A 13,392-nucleotide genomic window follows, 5' to 3' on the forward strand; every position below is an offset into this window, starting at 1 on the left:
TACCATGTAATTTTGGCAAGTCATTTGATGTAACCCTTTAAAGAGAGAAAAAGTTATCTGCGAGTTTGTTTGCAAGCTCCCAGCCATGGCCAGTAACACTCCAAAGCAGAAAGAGCACTCAGTAGTTTTATGCCCATCCACTGCTAAAGAGGGACCTTTCAGGTTTGACAGGGTTGTTATTCTTTTCAGCACCTGATGTGTAGATATTCAGAAATGACTCTAGAAGACAAGAATTTGAATTATCAAAAGGAGGCTGCTCATATAGTTAATGCCATGTAAGTAACTGCTTTTTTTTTTTAAGTCCATCCAGTGTAAATGTTAGTGCATCAGTCTTAAAAATACCTATTAGACCTAAGCTGACTGCATGCAGCATTGTAGGATTCACTTAATTCTTGCCAAGATTAAGCTTCAGTAATGTGGCGTTCCAAAGTCGTTTGCCCCAGGTGGTAGCAAATTGAAATCATAAAAGTTTAAACCACTGCACAGCTTATAGATCTGCAGGGCAGCTCTGCAGTTGCCTTGTAAGTGTATAGAGAAATGAATATCTCAAACACTTAGTAGTACTTGTGCTAATGAGCCTTCCATCATAAGCACAAATGGCTTTCATATGTCATTTGTTTAACTGGCCAGAGTATCTATGGAAGGAGAATGTTGTGAGGTCCTGGGACATTGAAAATGAGCAAAGACAATAGCAGTCCCTCCCTAGAGATGGGCAAGGCAGTGGAGCGACAACAGGGACACTTGATAGACTGGTGTTCAAGGCCTAATAGCCTCATAGACTCCTCTAACACCCAGCTCCATGGTTTCCTGGCTTCCCCGTGCTTGTTTCCACCCTCACATTCAAACCAAGGAAACTGGTCCATCAGAAATATCAAAGATCATAATGTATGATCTGCAATTCAAGTTCATTATGTCCTATGGGAGTAAATTTGTGGACATGCTCCTAATAGCCTTGTTTTCTTGTGCTACTTTTTTCTTGTTTACTTGGGTGATTTTTTTAAGAAAGGTTGGTTGTTTTAGAAACTAGAGCTGTGACAGTAGAGGATATCTTTAAAAAGTATTGAACTAATTTTAGTTATCATTTTTCATTTTGATTGTGAAACAGTTTGTCTGACACTATGTATACTTAATAGTGTGCTAGAATCCAGTTGTTTGTGGGTATTTCACATTAAGAAATATTGGTTTCAATTAGTCATTCTTATTTTCAAGATCTGTGGCTATGTTGTAAGGAGATCTGTTTAGTCTTACAAAATATGAGATATATCTATTCCTGAAAATTTGTGCACCTCTTAGAAGATTTGGTTTGGATGATGTTCCAGAGATATGAGAGCTGACTGTGACAGTTTTTCTCATAAATGTTTAAGGAAAGAGTTGAGTACAAAAGGCATTGTGCAATATTGGGCCCTAACAGAAGCAATTGTCATTGAAAGTGTTGTGACACACCTTTTAATACTTGGTCAGGGTGAACATGTTTCCTTAACTGAAAAAGAGGTTCTTATGTAATAATGCTGCCTAATTTGGGGGATTAATGACCATGTACTTGGCTCTGTTCCAATCATTTTTCATGAATTAACTCATTTAAATGCAGAGCACCCCAATGAAGTAGGTACTATAATTTTTTATAATTGTGGAGAGTTTAATTAACTCGTCCAAGGACATATAACCTGAGAGCTAGGATTTGAACTCAGAAAGTATTATTAACCTCATGATTAACTGCTATACCATGCTGCCATAAAATATTTATTGTAGTAAGGTTAAAATAGTAGACATTCAGTGAGATTTAGTTGTGGAAATACTACCATTTGGAATAATTTTTAATGTATTAGACATTGTGCATGCATTACTTTATACCATGGCCATTCTTTATAGATGAGAAAACTGAGGTTCACTTTCTTGGCCAAGGTCACAGAGCTAATGAGTAGTGGGAGCACTCATTTTGGATAGTACTCTGCCTATCCAAAGATTGTATCTGTCCTTATCCTCATGGTTGAATCACTTGCTGGTCCATTTACTTTCTAATAGCCAAGATCCTAATTTGCCTTATATTATGGAAAACCAGTCATTGGCAATGAAATGAGCAGGAGTTTGGAAAGTACATAATTTGCTTTTAAACAAAAATATAATTTGAAACAAACTATTGCTGATTAACTACAGTCCTGGTTGGCTCGTTACCTACCCAGAGTTTATTAGTTTTTGCCTGGCCCGTCCCAAGATGCTATTGCTGTCTCAGCAGTGTAATGATACTCTGTAAAATATTTGTCTAATTTTTCTGAGCATGTTTTGGATGGGTTGCATATGGGGAATCTTTGTTATTTATAGGCAAAAAAAGATCCACCTGCAGACTCTGCAGGCACTGTCTGAAGTGCAGAAAATGACGCCAAGAGAGAGAATGCGGCTGAGGAAGCTCCAGGAGGCTGATGAGAAAGCCCAGAAGCTGAAGTAAGCCTCCTTTCCATTGGGCACCTCATGGCGTGCACTATTTCACAGGGCTTTCAAGGAATTCAAGGAAGAAAAGCAAAAACCCAAACAAGAAACCAAATGCATAGGATTATATGTTTGTTTATTCATTCACTCCTTCACTCAAGGGATGATTACCGAGCCATAGATTGGTTGTCAGGTACTATTTATATCAGGCTTTCAGTCTTGTGTAAAGGGAAAGACTGAAAATTCACGAAATTATTAGTGATGAAAACAGGGTCAGTCTCTAAATGGAACCCCTTTGTTGCTGCACCTTCTGTATGTAACCTAATAAGAAACTGAAAAGACAGCTTCCTTATTTCATTGTCATTTCCCAGGTGCTTGCTATCCCCTCTACCAGGCAACCTAGAGATCTGTAGGGAGGGGAGAATTTGCTGGCAGGAAATTGTTAGCTTTCAGAAGGAGGTCAAGTGGACACAGCTCTGTTCTGTCAATGAAACCCTTGGAAAACTGTATGCTCAGGGCAATGCTGCAGGTGGAGGATTCCACTAGTAAGTAGTTTTTATATGAAAAACTGTAATTTCAAGCATTGGCCAGGGTATGGAGAAAAGGGAATACTTGTACACTGCTGCTGGAAATGTAAATTGGTGAAGCCATTATGGAAAACAGTATAGAGTTTGCTCAAAAAAAATTGAAACTAGACCTTCATATGACTTGGAAGTCATACTTTCTGGGCTTACATCCAAAGGAACTGATATCAGCATGTTGAAGAGGTAGATGCGCAACCATGTTCATTGTAGCATTATTTACAGTAGCAAAATATAAGCATCCATCAAAGAAGATGTGAGATACACCCCCCCACACACACACTCTGGAATTCTATTTAGTCTTAAAAAGAAGAAAATCCCTTCATTTGCAGCAATATAGATGAACATGGAGGACACTTAAGTGAAGTAAACCAGGCATTGAAAGATAAGGCTGCATGATCTCATTCACATGTGGAATGTAAATATGGAACTCCTGGAATTGGAGAGCAGAGTGGTGGTTACCAGGGATGGGAGCACAGATGAGATGCTAGACTAAAGGTACAAAGTTTCAGTTAGACAGGAGGAATATGCCCTAGAGTTCTGGAGTACATAGTGACGAAAAACAAGGCATCGTTTATTTGAAATTGCTAAGAAAGTAGACCTTGAATGTTCTCACCACAAAAAAATAGTAAGAATATGCAGTGATGGCTATGTTAACTACTTGCTCTAATCACTTCACAAGGCATGCATATAAAAAACACCATGCTGTATGGTGCGTCATGGGCAGTGCCATGTTGATAAATGTTTAATAAGCATCTCTGGGTTTGGAGGTAGCTGATTTGTTTGCTGATATCTGTGGTATAAATATTCCCATCATGGACAATTTTAAACTATTAATGTGTTATCCTAAATGTTCAGCTGGAATGGTAAATATACACTATCTGATCTCGGAAACCAATAGAGGTTTGTTTCTGTAAATACTGTAATATTGAGTGTGAGTTTTACTGAGAAAATATATTCACATAAACTGCTGAACCACTGCATCAACTAATAGCCCTAACTCTGTTTCTAGCACTTACAAAAGTGTTAATATCTTTAAGGTACCATGATTCGTGTCATTGGTTAAGGGTAAAAGGAAAATTAAATCTGATAGGAATAGATTAAAAGGGAATATTTAATAATTTATATGCATAAGTTATTATTCAAATCAAAACTATTTTTGTAGACAAAAGTAAGTCATAAATCTTCCACCTGCTACACTAATATTTTGTATTTACAGGCAGTTGTTTCTACATAAAATCTTGTTTTGATTTTATGAATGTATTACATTAGAATTTTGATAATTACTAGGATTCAAGAGGGATCATATGTTTTAGCTGGAAAATGGCTTTATTGTCAAAGGGTTGTAAGATATCTGTTTTATAGACACGAGAATTTGACTAGATGTATGTCCAGTGACTTGTCAAAATATTTAAATTAACACCTAACTAATCGTAATAATTTACTTAATCTTCCATTTTGTTGCAGATCTATTAAACTCAACTCTCCTATAGCAGAGGAAACAAAGAAAATATATCTACAGAAAAATTCCCTCCATTGTAACTCCCATGTGCTTTCCCATAAAATATTTGATACGTGGTTCTGTTTTCCCTGTGTATGAGTTTTTTCATTCTGAAAGTAGTTTTGAGTTCTTAGTATGTGCTAGGCATTGGACAGTAACCCTCATTATCACATTCAGGATTCCCAGGGGTTAGTACTGTGCTCTCTTGATACTCTTGAGGGTTTCTAAGTATGAAGAAGGAGCTTGAACATCCTCCTGTGTGCTTAAAAGAGAATCAGCTGGGTACTGCATTGCACACTGATCCATGAGGAGGAGACCTGATGGCCTGGCTTCCCAACACCACCATCTGCCTGCTAAAACAAGGGTCTCTCACTCATCTGTATAATATAGATAAGTTGCAGTTATTTTTCACTTTAAATTTGCAGAAAGATTGTGGAACAAAAGTATGAAGAAAATAACAAACGGATGCAAGAATTGAGATCCCAGAACTTTCAACAGCTGAGTATGGATGTACTCCATGTAAGTACCCTCTTATTTTAAACTTTGCATAAACCTTTCTTTGCTTCCAATTCTTCAGATTCATGGGGAAGGTTGTATAGAAAAATGGACATGGTAGAAAACAGAGGCACCCAGACCCACTTTGTCCTCTTCCAAGGAGGGTTCTAGAATGTAGACCAGCAATTGGTGATGGCAGTTGTTCAAAGCAGCTTGTACCTAGAGGTGGAACAATTGACTCTTCCATCAGATATTGAGTGGTTCTTGTGTACCTGACAACTGAATTGGCATTGCATGTGTAGTTCATGGGTTAAAATGATCAATCAGCAGAACAAATGTGTGCACATCTACTTTTTAATTCCACTTGTGCTGTGGATGTTTTGTCTCTTTATTCCATTGATCCCTTTCTGCCTTATTTTTATTCTTTTCACTTTTATTTTCTGTCTCCCATGCACATCCTCATGCATCGAGCTAATAACTTCATAAAACTTTTAAGAACTACCACATGAAATGGATTTCATGTCCTCTGTATTTGAAATCTCTGCTTAGCAAGTACAACTTTCCCTCATGGTTGAAAATACCTGTCTAGGCTTTGGGATAGGCTCTGATATTTAGCCTTTATGAGGTCCAGTTTGGACAGTCAACATCAATACCAACCTCATAGCTCTTCTGATAAAAGCAATGTGGGGTGAAGACATTTCTGGTTGTTCATTTAGTGGAGATCTCTGCCTCTGAGATAGTCTTTCCCTTGTGACTGTGGGACAGTCCCCTGACGGTGCTATTTCTGCTTTAGCTTAGTCATCAGCAGGCTCCAAACCCTGGGCAATGCAGGAACCCTCAGTAGAACTTAGTCTCAGCCTGGCAGGGCATAGGCACACTTTTTTTTTTGTATGCTAGTATGCTTTATTTTGTATGCCCTAGAAACTTGGGAGATGAGGTCTCTCCTGCTCGTGGGAACCAGTGAGTGGAGAAACTGCTGGTTGAAAGGATGCCATGGGGGTGGCAGCAGGGTCAGATCCCCATTTGGAGTAGGGACTCGATGCCACCACTGCATGGATGAACTGAAACCCTCCAAAAACTGAGTGCCTTTCTTTTAGCTCCCCAGGCTCTTCTTTGTCCCTGTAAGAATAACCTGGGAAGTGGGTCTTATCCCAGAATCTGTCTGCTTTATCCTCATGAAACTGAGACCTCATTCCCAGCTATCCCAACAAGGAAACCAAAAAGATAATGAGGATTCTGTGTTTGTTTATGTGTACAAACTATATGTTCAATCAGTGATAGAACCTAGAATGCTTTTATTCTGGAATGCTCAAGGACCCTTTATTTGAAGAGATTTCCCCTAAGATTAGAAGTTGAGACATGGTAATTTTTTGTTTTACAAACTATAAATGACTTCCTTCCTTCCCTTCTTCCTTCCTTACCCCCTTACTTCCTTCTTTCCTTTCCCTGCCTCTCTCCCTTCCTCCCTCCCTCTCTTCCCTCCTTTCTGACAGGGCCTTGCTTTATAGCCCAGGCTGATCTTGAACTTTAGATCCTCCTGCCTCAGCTTCTCCAGTGCTGGGATTGCAGGTGTGTACTACCATGCCCCCTCCCTTTCTTCATTTTATAAGTTACCATATGGCAAATAAAAACATAGCTTTAAGTATGATCTTACATGAACATCTGATAATTTACTTAGCAATTTTGCTTTTTTTCTTTGATACTTCAAGGTAATTTTTGTGTCTGATATAATTATTATCAGTGTTACAATTACACTGTATAAAGTCCTTTCCTCCCTTTCCACCTGTAAACTAGGGTCCTTTTGCGGGGGAGGGGATCTTAAAATACTAAAGAGACCATATGGCAAGCAGAATCGGAGGAGGTTTTGTTGTCCATTTATTATCCTACAGAACATGGGAGGCAGAGAAAACATCCGGATCTTGGCCCAACTCAGATGAAGAAAGAGAAGATTTCATGAAGATCCTATGAAATTCCCAACCCATAACTTTCCAGTGACTTTCTATCAGCACGGAACTCAGATAGCAAGGGAGCAGATCCACAGAGACCTTGGTTCATTCTTGAGTGATTCAAGGTACATTGCCACGGTCTCTGGTCCTGAGCTTTCCAGAAGCATGTTTCCAAGTTTATGTACTGATGGGAGCTCCAGGTGCAAAGCTCTTGAATCTGCTGTGCTTGAAGATGGCACCCTCTCTCATCAGGCTCAGGCCTACAAAGTAGCCTAGCACTCCCAGGTACCCTGCTCCCTTTAGTGCTACTGCACCAGCCATTGCCCTCTGGACTATTAGTGATCCACCTGCTCTTTTTCAAATGTCTCTCATTCTTCAGGAAAATGTTCTGACCTCTCAGGTCCATAGTCAATTGGCTGTGCTCCACATTTTTATGGCTTATAGCAACACTTCTCAAACTTCAAAGCACACCCAAGTCACCTATGTGTCTTGTTAAAAATTCAGGTTTTGACTCATTTGGTCTGAGGTGGGTGGGACCTGGGATGCTGCATTTCTAACAAGCTCCCTGCTGAGTTTGATTCCCAGGACTATTTTCTGATTAATCATGGGCAAAAATTGGGGTTCCTGAAAGCAGCAGTTCACCTCTCAGTGAAAGAAGACCTGGAAAAGCCACCAATGAACAGACCTCCTTCTATTCTTTTCAGGAAAGAAAACATTTAATGGGAACAGAAGGAAAAGAGGCGCCACCTGAGAGAAGACTTTCTTGTTCACCCCAGGAGGAGGATGAAGAGAGGCAGCCAGGCAGGGAAGAGCAAATCTAATCATACTCACAGGCACAAGAGTCAGATGAATTTAATGATATTCACAGAACAAAGGAGGAAGGAAACTGGAGGCCAAACACTGTGTGGAGGGCCTGACGGTTTTAAACACCTAGGGAAAGGCATTGTTGAGCTGAAAAAGATGAAACAAAACATAAGAAAGAAACTGGATTTAATCAGGTGCAAAGGGCTGGAGAAAAGTGTGATAAAGGAGGGGGAGGAAGAGGAAATGTGCCCATCCTTGAGGGCCTTTCCTTTCTCTTTCTCTTTCTCTTTCTCTACACATATGTATGATTTAATTTCTTCCTAATCTCCTTTGGGCTGTCTTCTCAATTCCTTCTTTCTCTCTTGCCTGACTGAAGCAAACCCCTATATATTTCAGAATTGGTTGTAGGAGGGAGTCAGAGTTAGGGGAGAAAAGGGGCTCGGTATGTTATAAAAAGTCTTCAAAGCATTAATGGGATTGACTTGCTTTGTTCTTCAGTCTTCTATTTTAGCAGGCATTTTCTCCTTGGCTGAATTTGGGCTTTGAAATCTTGAAGCACTGGTGAATGTGGAATTGTATTAGAAACCATTTCTTTAAAGTATGTTAGCTTAAGCTGTAATGTACAAGACAAGCCTTATCTGTCTTTTATCTTGTGCTATACACAGTTGTGCTGGTGGTGAAACTGGGTTTCTGGGAAAAGTGTGTAACAGACCATGTCTTCTCCATACATGAAGTGGTAGCAGGGAGCAAGGATCAGACCAAATCCTCCTCTCTTTCTCTCTCTCTAAGAGAAGCAATTACAACTTTTCTTTCTGCTGTCTTCAAAGAGAACCTCAGCAAATCAAAGCCAATTGAGTCCAAGTGCTTTTCTTTTTCAAATATCTTCTGAAGTACACGTAAAGACACATTTCATGTCATTTCTTTGTTCTTGTGTGCCATCAGTGATCCTTTGAAATCTGGAACCAGTTGTGCCTCCTGAAATAATTATTATATAGGACAGAAAATGGTCGTCTCAGAGATATTTTCTGACCATATTTTCACAAAGGCCTCATTGCAGTATGGCATGGCTTCATCTTACTTATTCATTTAGGATTAGTTTAGACTTTCCATTTAATTTCCTTCTTAAGAAGTTTCCCCTGAAAACTATTTATTAAGGAAAATAGGTCAATTCAGCATTAGGCCTAGGTTGAGAAAACACAAAACTGGAAGAAGAAAAAAAAAAGAAAATGATTTACTAAAATACGTGCTGATGTATTTGGGAAGTTTACCTTTTATTTTTTTGAAGTGTGCATTTTTCCATCATCTCTTACTTTTTCTTTTAGGAAATTCATAGACTCACAGGACTTTTAAAGCTTGAAGAGAACTTGGAACTGATTCAAGTCACCACATTTTTGGGGGGGAACAGTTTAAATGTTTGGTAAAATTCATGGTTCAAGGCTTTTCTTTTTTTGTTATTTTCTTGTTTTATTTTAATTTTTTCTTAGATTTTTCTTTATTGTTGTGCTTTGGGTACATTGTGGCATTTGCAAAAGTTCTTACAATATATCAAATATGTCATGCTTGAATTCAGCCCCTCCATCAGTCTCCTTTATTCCTCCTCCTCCCATTCCTGGAATAGTTTAAACAGGTCTCAGTTTTCAATTTATACAGATGTGTACACAGTATTCGTACCATATTCACCCTTCTATACCCTTTCTTCACCTCCTCTTCCCTCCCACTGGTACCAACACCCCAGACAGGACCTATTCTGCACTCCTGTTCTCTGATTTTGTAAAAGAAAAAAAAATGACATTTTGTTTGCTTAATATAGCTCTACAGAGAGTGTCCTTGTGGCATTTCCATGTATATATGTATTATAGCCCAAATTGGTTCATCTGCTCTGTTTTTCTCCTTTCTACCTTAGTCTCCTTCTGGTGATTTCAGCAGATTTAAAAATTCTATATTCATTCTTGTATAGGAAGTACATCAACCATAGTCACCTTTTTAACTTCCTTCTTTTACCCTCCCTCTCTTGTATTTGACCTCCCCTCAGTGTGACCTATTTTTCATAATATTGCTTGTATTTATATGAGGTCCATAGTCCACATATGAGAGAAAACATGTGGCCTTTGGCTTTCTGAACCTGGCTAACTTTGCTTAAGATGATGTTCTCCATTTCCATCCATTTACCTGCAAATGACAAAATTTCATTCTTCTTTTCCCAGAATAAAATTCCACCGTAGACAAATACCACTTTTTCTTAAACCATTCATCAGTAGTGGGCATCTTGACTGTTTGCATTGCTTAGCTATTGTGAATAATGCTGCAATAAACATGGGTGTGCAGGTGCCTTTATTGTAACCTGACTTACATTCCCTCGGGTATGTCCCTAGGAGTGGAATTGCTGGATCATATGGCAGTTCTATTTTTTAGTTTTTTGAGGAGCCTCCATACTGTTTTCCATAGTGGTTTTACTAATATTCACTCTCACCAGCAGTGTATGAGGGTTCCTTTTTCCCACATCCTCACCAATATTTTTTGTTGTTTGTATTCTTGATGGTAGCCATTCTAATAGGAGTGAAGTGGAATCTTAACATGGTTTTGATTTGTATTTTCTTTACACCAGGGATATTGAGCATTTGTTCATGTGCTTTTTTGGCTATTCAGATCTTGTCCTTTGAAAAGGCTGTGTTCACTTCATTTGCCTGTTTCTTCTAGGTCATTGATTTTCTGGGAGTTTAGTTTTTGAGCTCCCTGTATATTCTGATTATTAATCATTTTTTAGATGTATAGCTAGCAAAGATTTTACTCCTTTCTGTGGGCAGCCTCTTCAACTTGGTGACCATTTCTTTTGTTGTGCAGAAGCTTTTTAATTTCATGTAGTCCCTTTTGTCAGTCCTTTCTCTTAGTTGCTGAGCTATTTGAGTTCTATTGAGTTGTATTCATTGCCTAGTCCTATTAATTCCAGTGTATTCCCTGCTCTTTCCTGTACTAGCTTCAAAGTTTCAGGTCTGATATTAAGATCTTTAATCCACTTTGAGTTGGTACTTGTACAAGATGAAAGACATCAATCTAATTTCAGTTTTCTGCAGGTAGTTATCCTGTTTTCCCAGCAATATTTGCTGAAGAGGCTATCTTTTCTCTATCACATGTTTTTGGCACCTTTGTCAAAAATCAGGTGGATATAGCTGCATGGATTCACATCTGGGTCTTCTATTCTGTTGCACTGGTTTTCATATCTGTTTTTGTGCCTGTACCATGCTGTTTTTATTGCTATGGCTCTGTAGTATAGTTTGAAATCAGATATTGTGATACCTTCAGCATTGCTCTTCTGGTTCAGTGTTGCATTGACTATTTGCAATCTTTCTGTGCTTCCAAATGAACTTTAGGCTTGATTTTTCATTCTCTGTGATGAATATCATTGGAATTTTGATGGGGACTGCATTGAACATGTAGATTGCTTTTGGTAATAAAGCCATTTTCACAATACTGATTCTACCAATCCATGAGCATGGGAGATCTTTCCATCTTCTGTAGTCTTCTTTGAGTTTTTCTTCACTGGTTTATAGTTTTCCCTGTAGAGGTCAGTCACATCCTTTGTTAGGTTATTCCTAGATATTTTATTCATTTTTTGAAGGTATTACAAATAGAATTGTTTTTGTATATTCTTTCTCAGTCTGTTCATTGTTGGTGTATAGAAAGTCTACTGATTTTTGTAAACTGATTATCTATCCTGATACTTTGCTGAAGCCATTTATGATGTCTAGGAGGATTTTTTTTATGGAGTTTTCCAGGTCTTCTAGGTATAAGATCATGTCATCTGCAAGTAGGGATAGTTTGATTTCTTCTTTTCTAATTTGTATTCATTTTATTTCTTCTTCCTGTCTTATTGCTCTGGCTAGGAATGCCAAGACTATGTTGAATAAGAGCAGGGAGAATAGACACCCTTGTCTCATTCCTAACTTTGGACAAAATGATTTCCGTTTTCCCTATTTAGTATAATATTGGCTAAAGGCTTGTCATATATAGCCTTTATTATGTTGAGGTACATTCTTCTACTCCTATTTCATCAGAGCTTTTATCATGAAAGTATGTTAAATTTTGTTGACAGCTTTTTCCGCATATATTGAGATGATCAAGTGGTTTTTGTCTTTGCTTCTGTTAATTTGCTGTATTACATTTAATGATTTGCATATGTTGAACCATCCCTGCATCACTGGGATAAAACCAATTTGATCATAGTGTATAATCTTTTTGATATGCTGTTGAATTTGGTTTGCCAATATTTTATTTTTTTAATTTTTTTTGTCTTCTTTTCTTTTATTATTCATATGTGCATACAAGGCTGGGTCATTTCTCCCCCCTGCCCCCACCCCTCCCTTACCACCCACTCCGCCCCTTCCCTTTCCCCCCCACCCCCTCAATACCCAGCAGAAACTATTTTACCCTTATTTCTAATTTTGTTGTAGAGAGAGTATAAGCAATAATAGGAAGGAACAAGGGTTTCTGCTGGTTGAGATAAGGATAGCTATACAGGGCATTGACTCACATTGATTTCCTGTGTGTGTGTGTGTTACCTTCTAGGTTAATTCTTTTTGATCTAATATTTTCTCTAGTTTCTGGTCCCCTTTTCCTATTGGCCTCAGTTGCTTTTAAGGTATCTGCTTTAGTTTCTCTGCGTTAAGGGCAACAAATGCTACTAATTTTTTAGGTGTCTTACCTATTCTCATACCTCCCTTGTGTGCTGTTGCTTTATCATGTGCTCAAAGTCCAATCCCATTGTTGTGTTTGCCCTTGATCTAATGTCCACATATGAGGGAGAACATACAATTTTTGGTCTTTTGGGCCAGGCTAACCTGACTCAGAATGATGTTCTCCAATTCCATCCATTTACCAGCGAATGATAACATTTTGTTCTTCTTCATGGCTGCATAAAATTCCATTGTATATAGATACCACATTTTCTTAATCCATTCGTCAGTGCTGGGGCATCTTGGCTGTTTCCATAACTTGGCTATTGTGAATAGTGCCACAATAAACATGGGTGTGCAGGTGCCTCTGGAGTAACCTGTGTCACAGTCTTTTGGGTATATCCCCAAGAGTGGTATTGCTGGATCAAATGGTAGATCAATGTCTAGCTTTTTAAGTAGCCTCCAAATTTTTTTCCAGAGTGGTTGTACTAGTCTACTTCCCACCAAAAGTGTAAGAGGGTTCCTTTTTCCCTGCATCCTCACCAACACCTTTTGTTGGTTGTGTTGCTAATGATGGCTATTCTAACAGGGGTGAGGTGGAATCTTAGCATGGTTTTAATTTGCATTTCCTTTATTGCTAGAGATGGTGAGCATTTTTTCATGTGTTTTTTGGCCATTTGAATTTCTTCTTTTGAGAAAGTTCTGTTTAGTTCACTTGCCCATTTCTTTATTTGGGGAGAATTTAGTTTTTTAAGTTCCCTCTATATTCTGGTTATCAGTCCTTTGTCTGATGTATAGTTGGCAAATATTTTCTCCCACTCTGTGGGTGTTCTCTTCAGTTTAGAGACCATTTCTTTTGCTGAGCAGAATCTTTTTAGTTTTATGAAGTCCCATTTATCTATGCTATCTCTTAGTTGCTGAGCTGCTGGGGTTCCATTGAGAAAGTTCTTACCTATACCTATTAATTCCAG

General features: G+C 38.4%; 1 protein-coding gene across 18 annotated transcripts in view; it reads left to right on the forward strand.

Moving 5' to 3' along the window:
* Nek11 (NIMA related kinase 11) overlaps positions 1-13,392 on the forward strand; it is a 295,994-nt gene that overhangs the window by 116,455 nt on the left and 166,147 nt on the right. For 16 of the 18 annotated variants that reach the window (XR_012443113.1, XR_012443114.1, XR_012443115.1 and 13 more), the window contains 3 exons: positions 190-275; positions 2,320-2,439; positions 4,932-5,025. Coding sequence is in view for 15 of the 18 variants with exons in the window: in XM_074059130.1 (XP_073915231.1) it covers positions 190-275; positions 2,320-2,439; positions 4,932-5,025 (300 nt within the window). In the remaining 3 variants the exon portion in view is untranslated. Of the gene's footprint in view, positions 1-189; positions 276-2,319; positions 2,440-4,931; positions 5,026-7,651; positions 7,762-13,392 lie in introns of all 18 variants that reach the window. The other 2 variants (XM_074059137.1, XM_074059125.1) reach the window with 2 other exon arrangements.

This window comes from Castor canadensis, chromosome 17, assembly GCF_047511655.1.
Source record: "Castor canadensis chromosome 17, mCasCan1.hap1v2, whole genome shotgun sequence".
NCBI classification, from domain to species: Eukaryota; Metazoa; Chordata; class Mammalia; order Rodentia; family Castoridae; genus Castor; species Castor canadensis.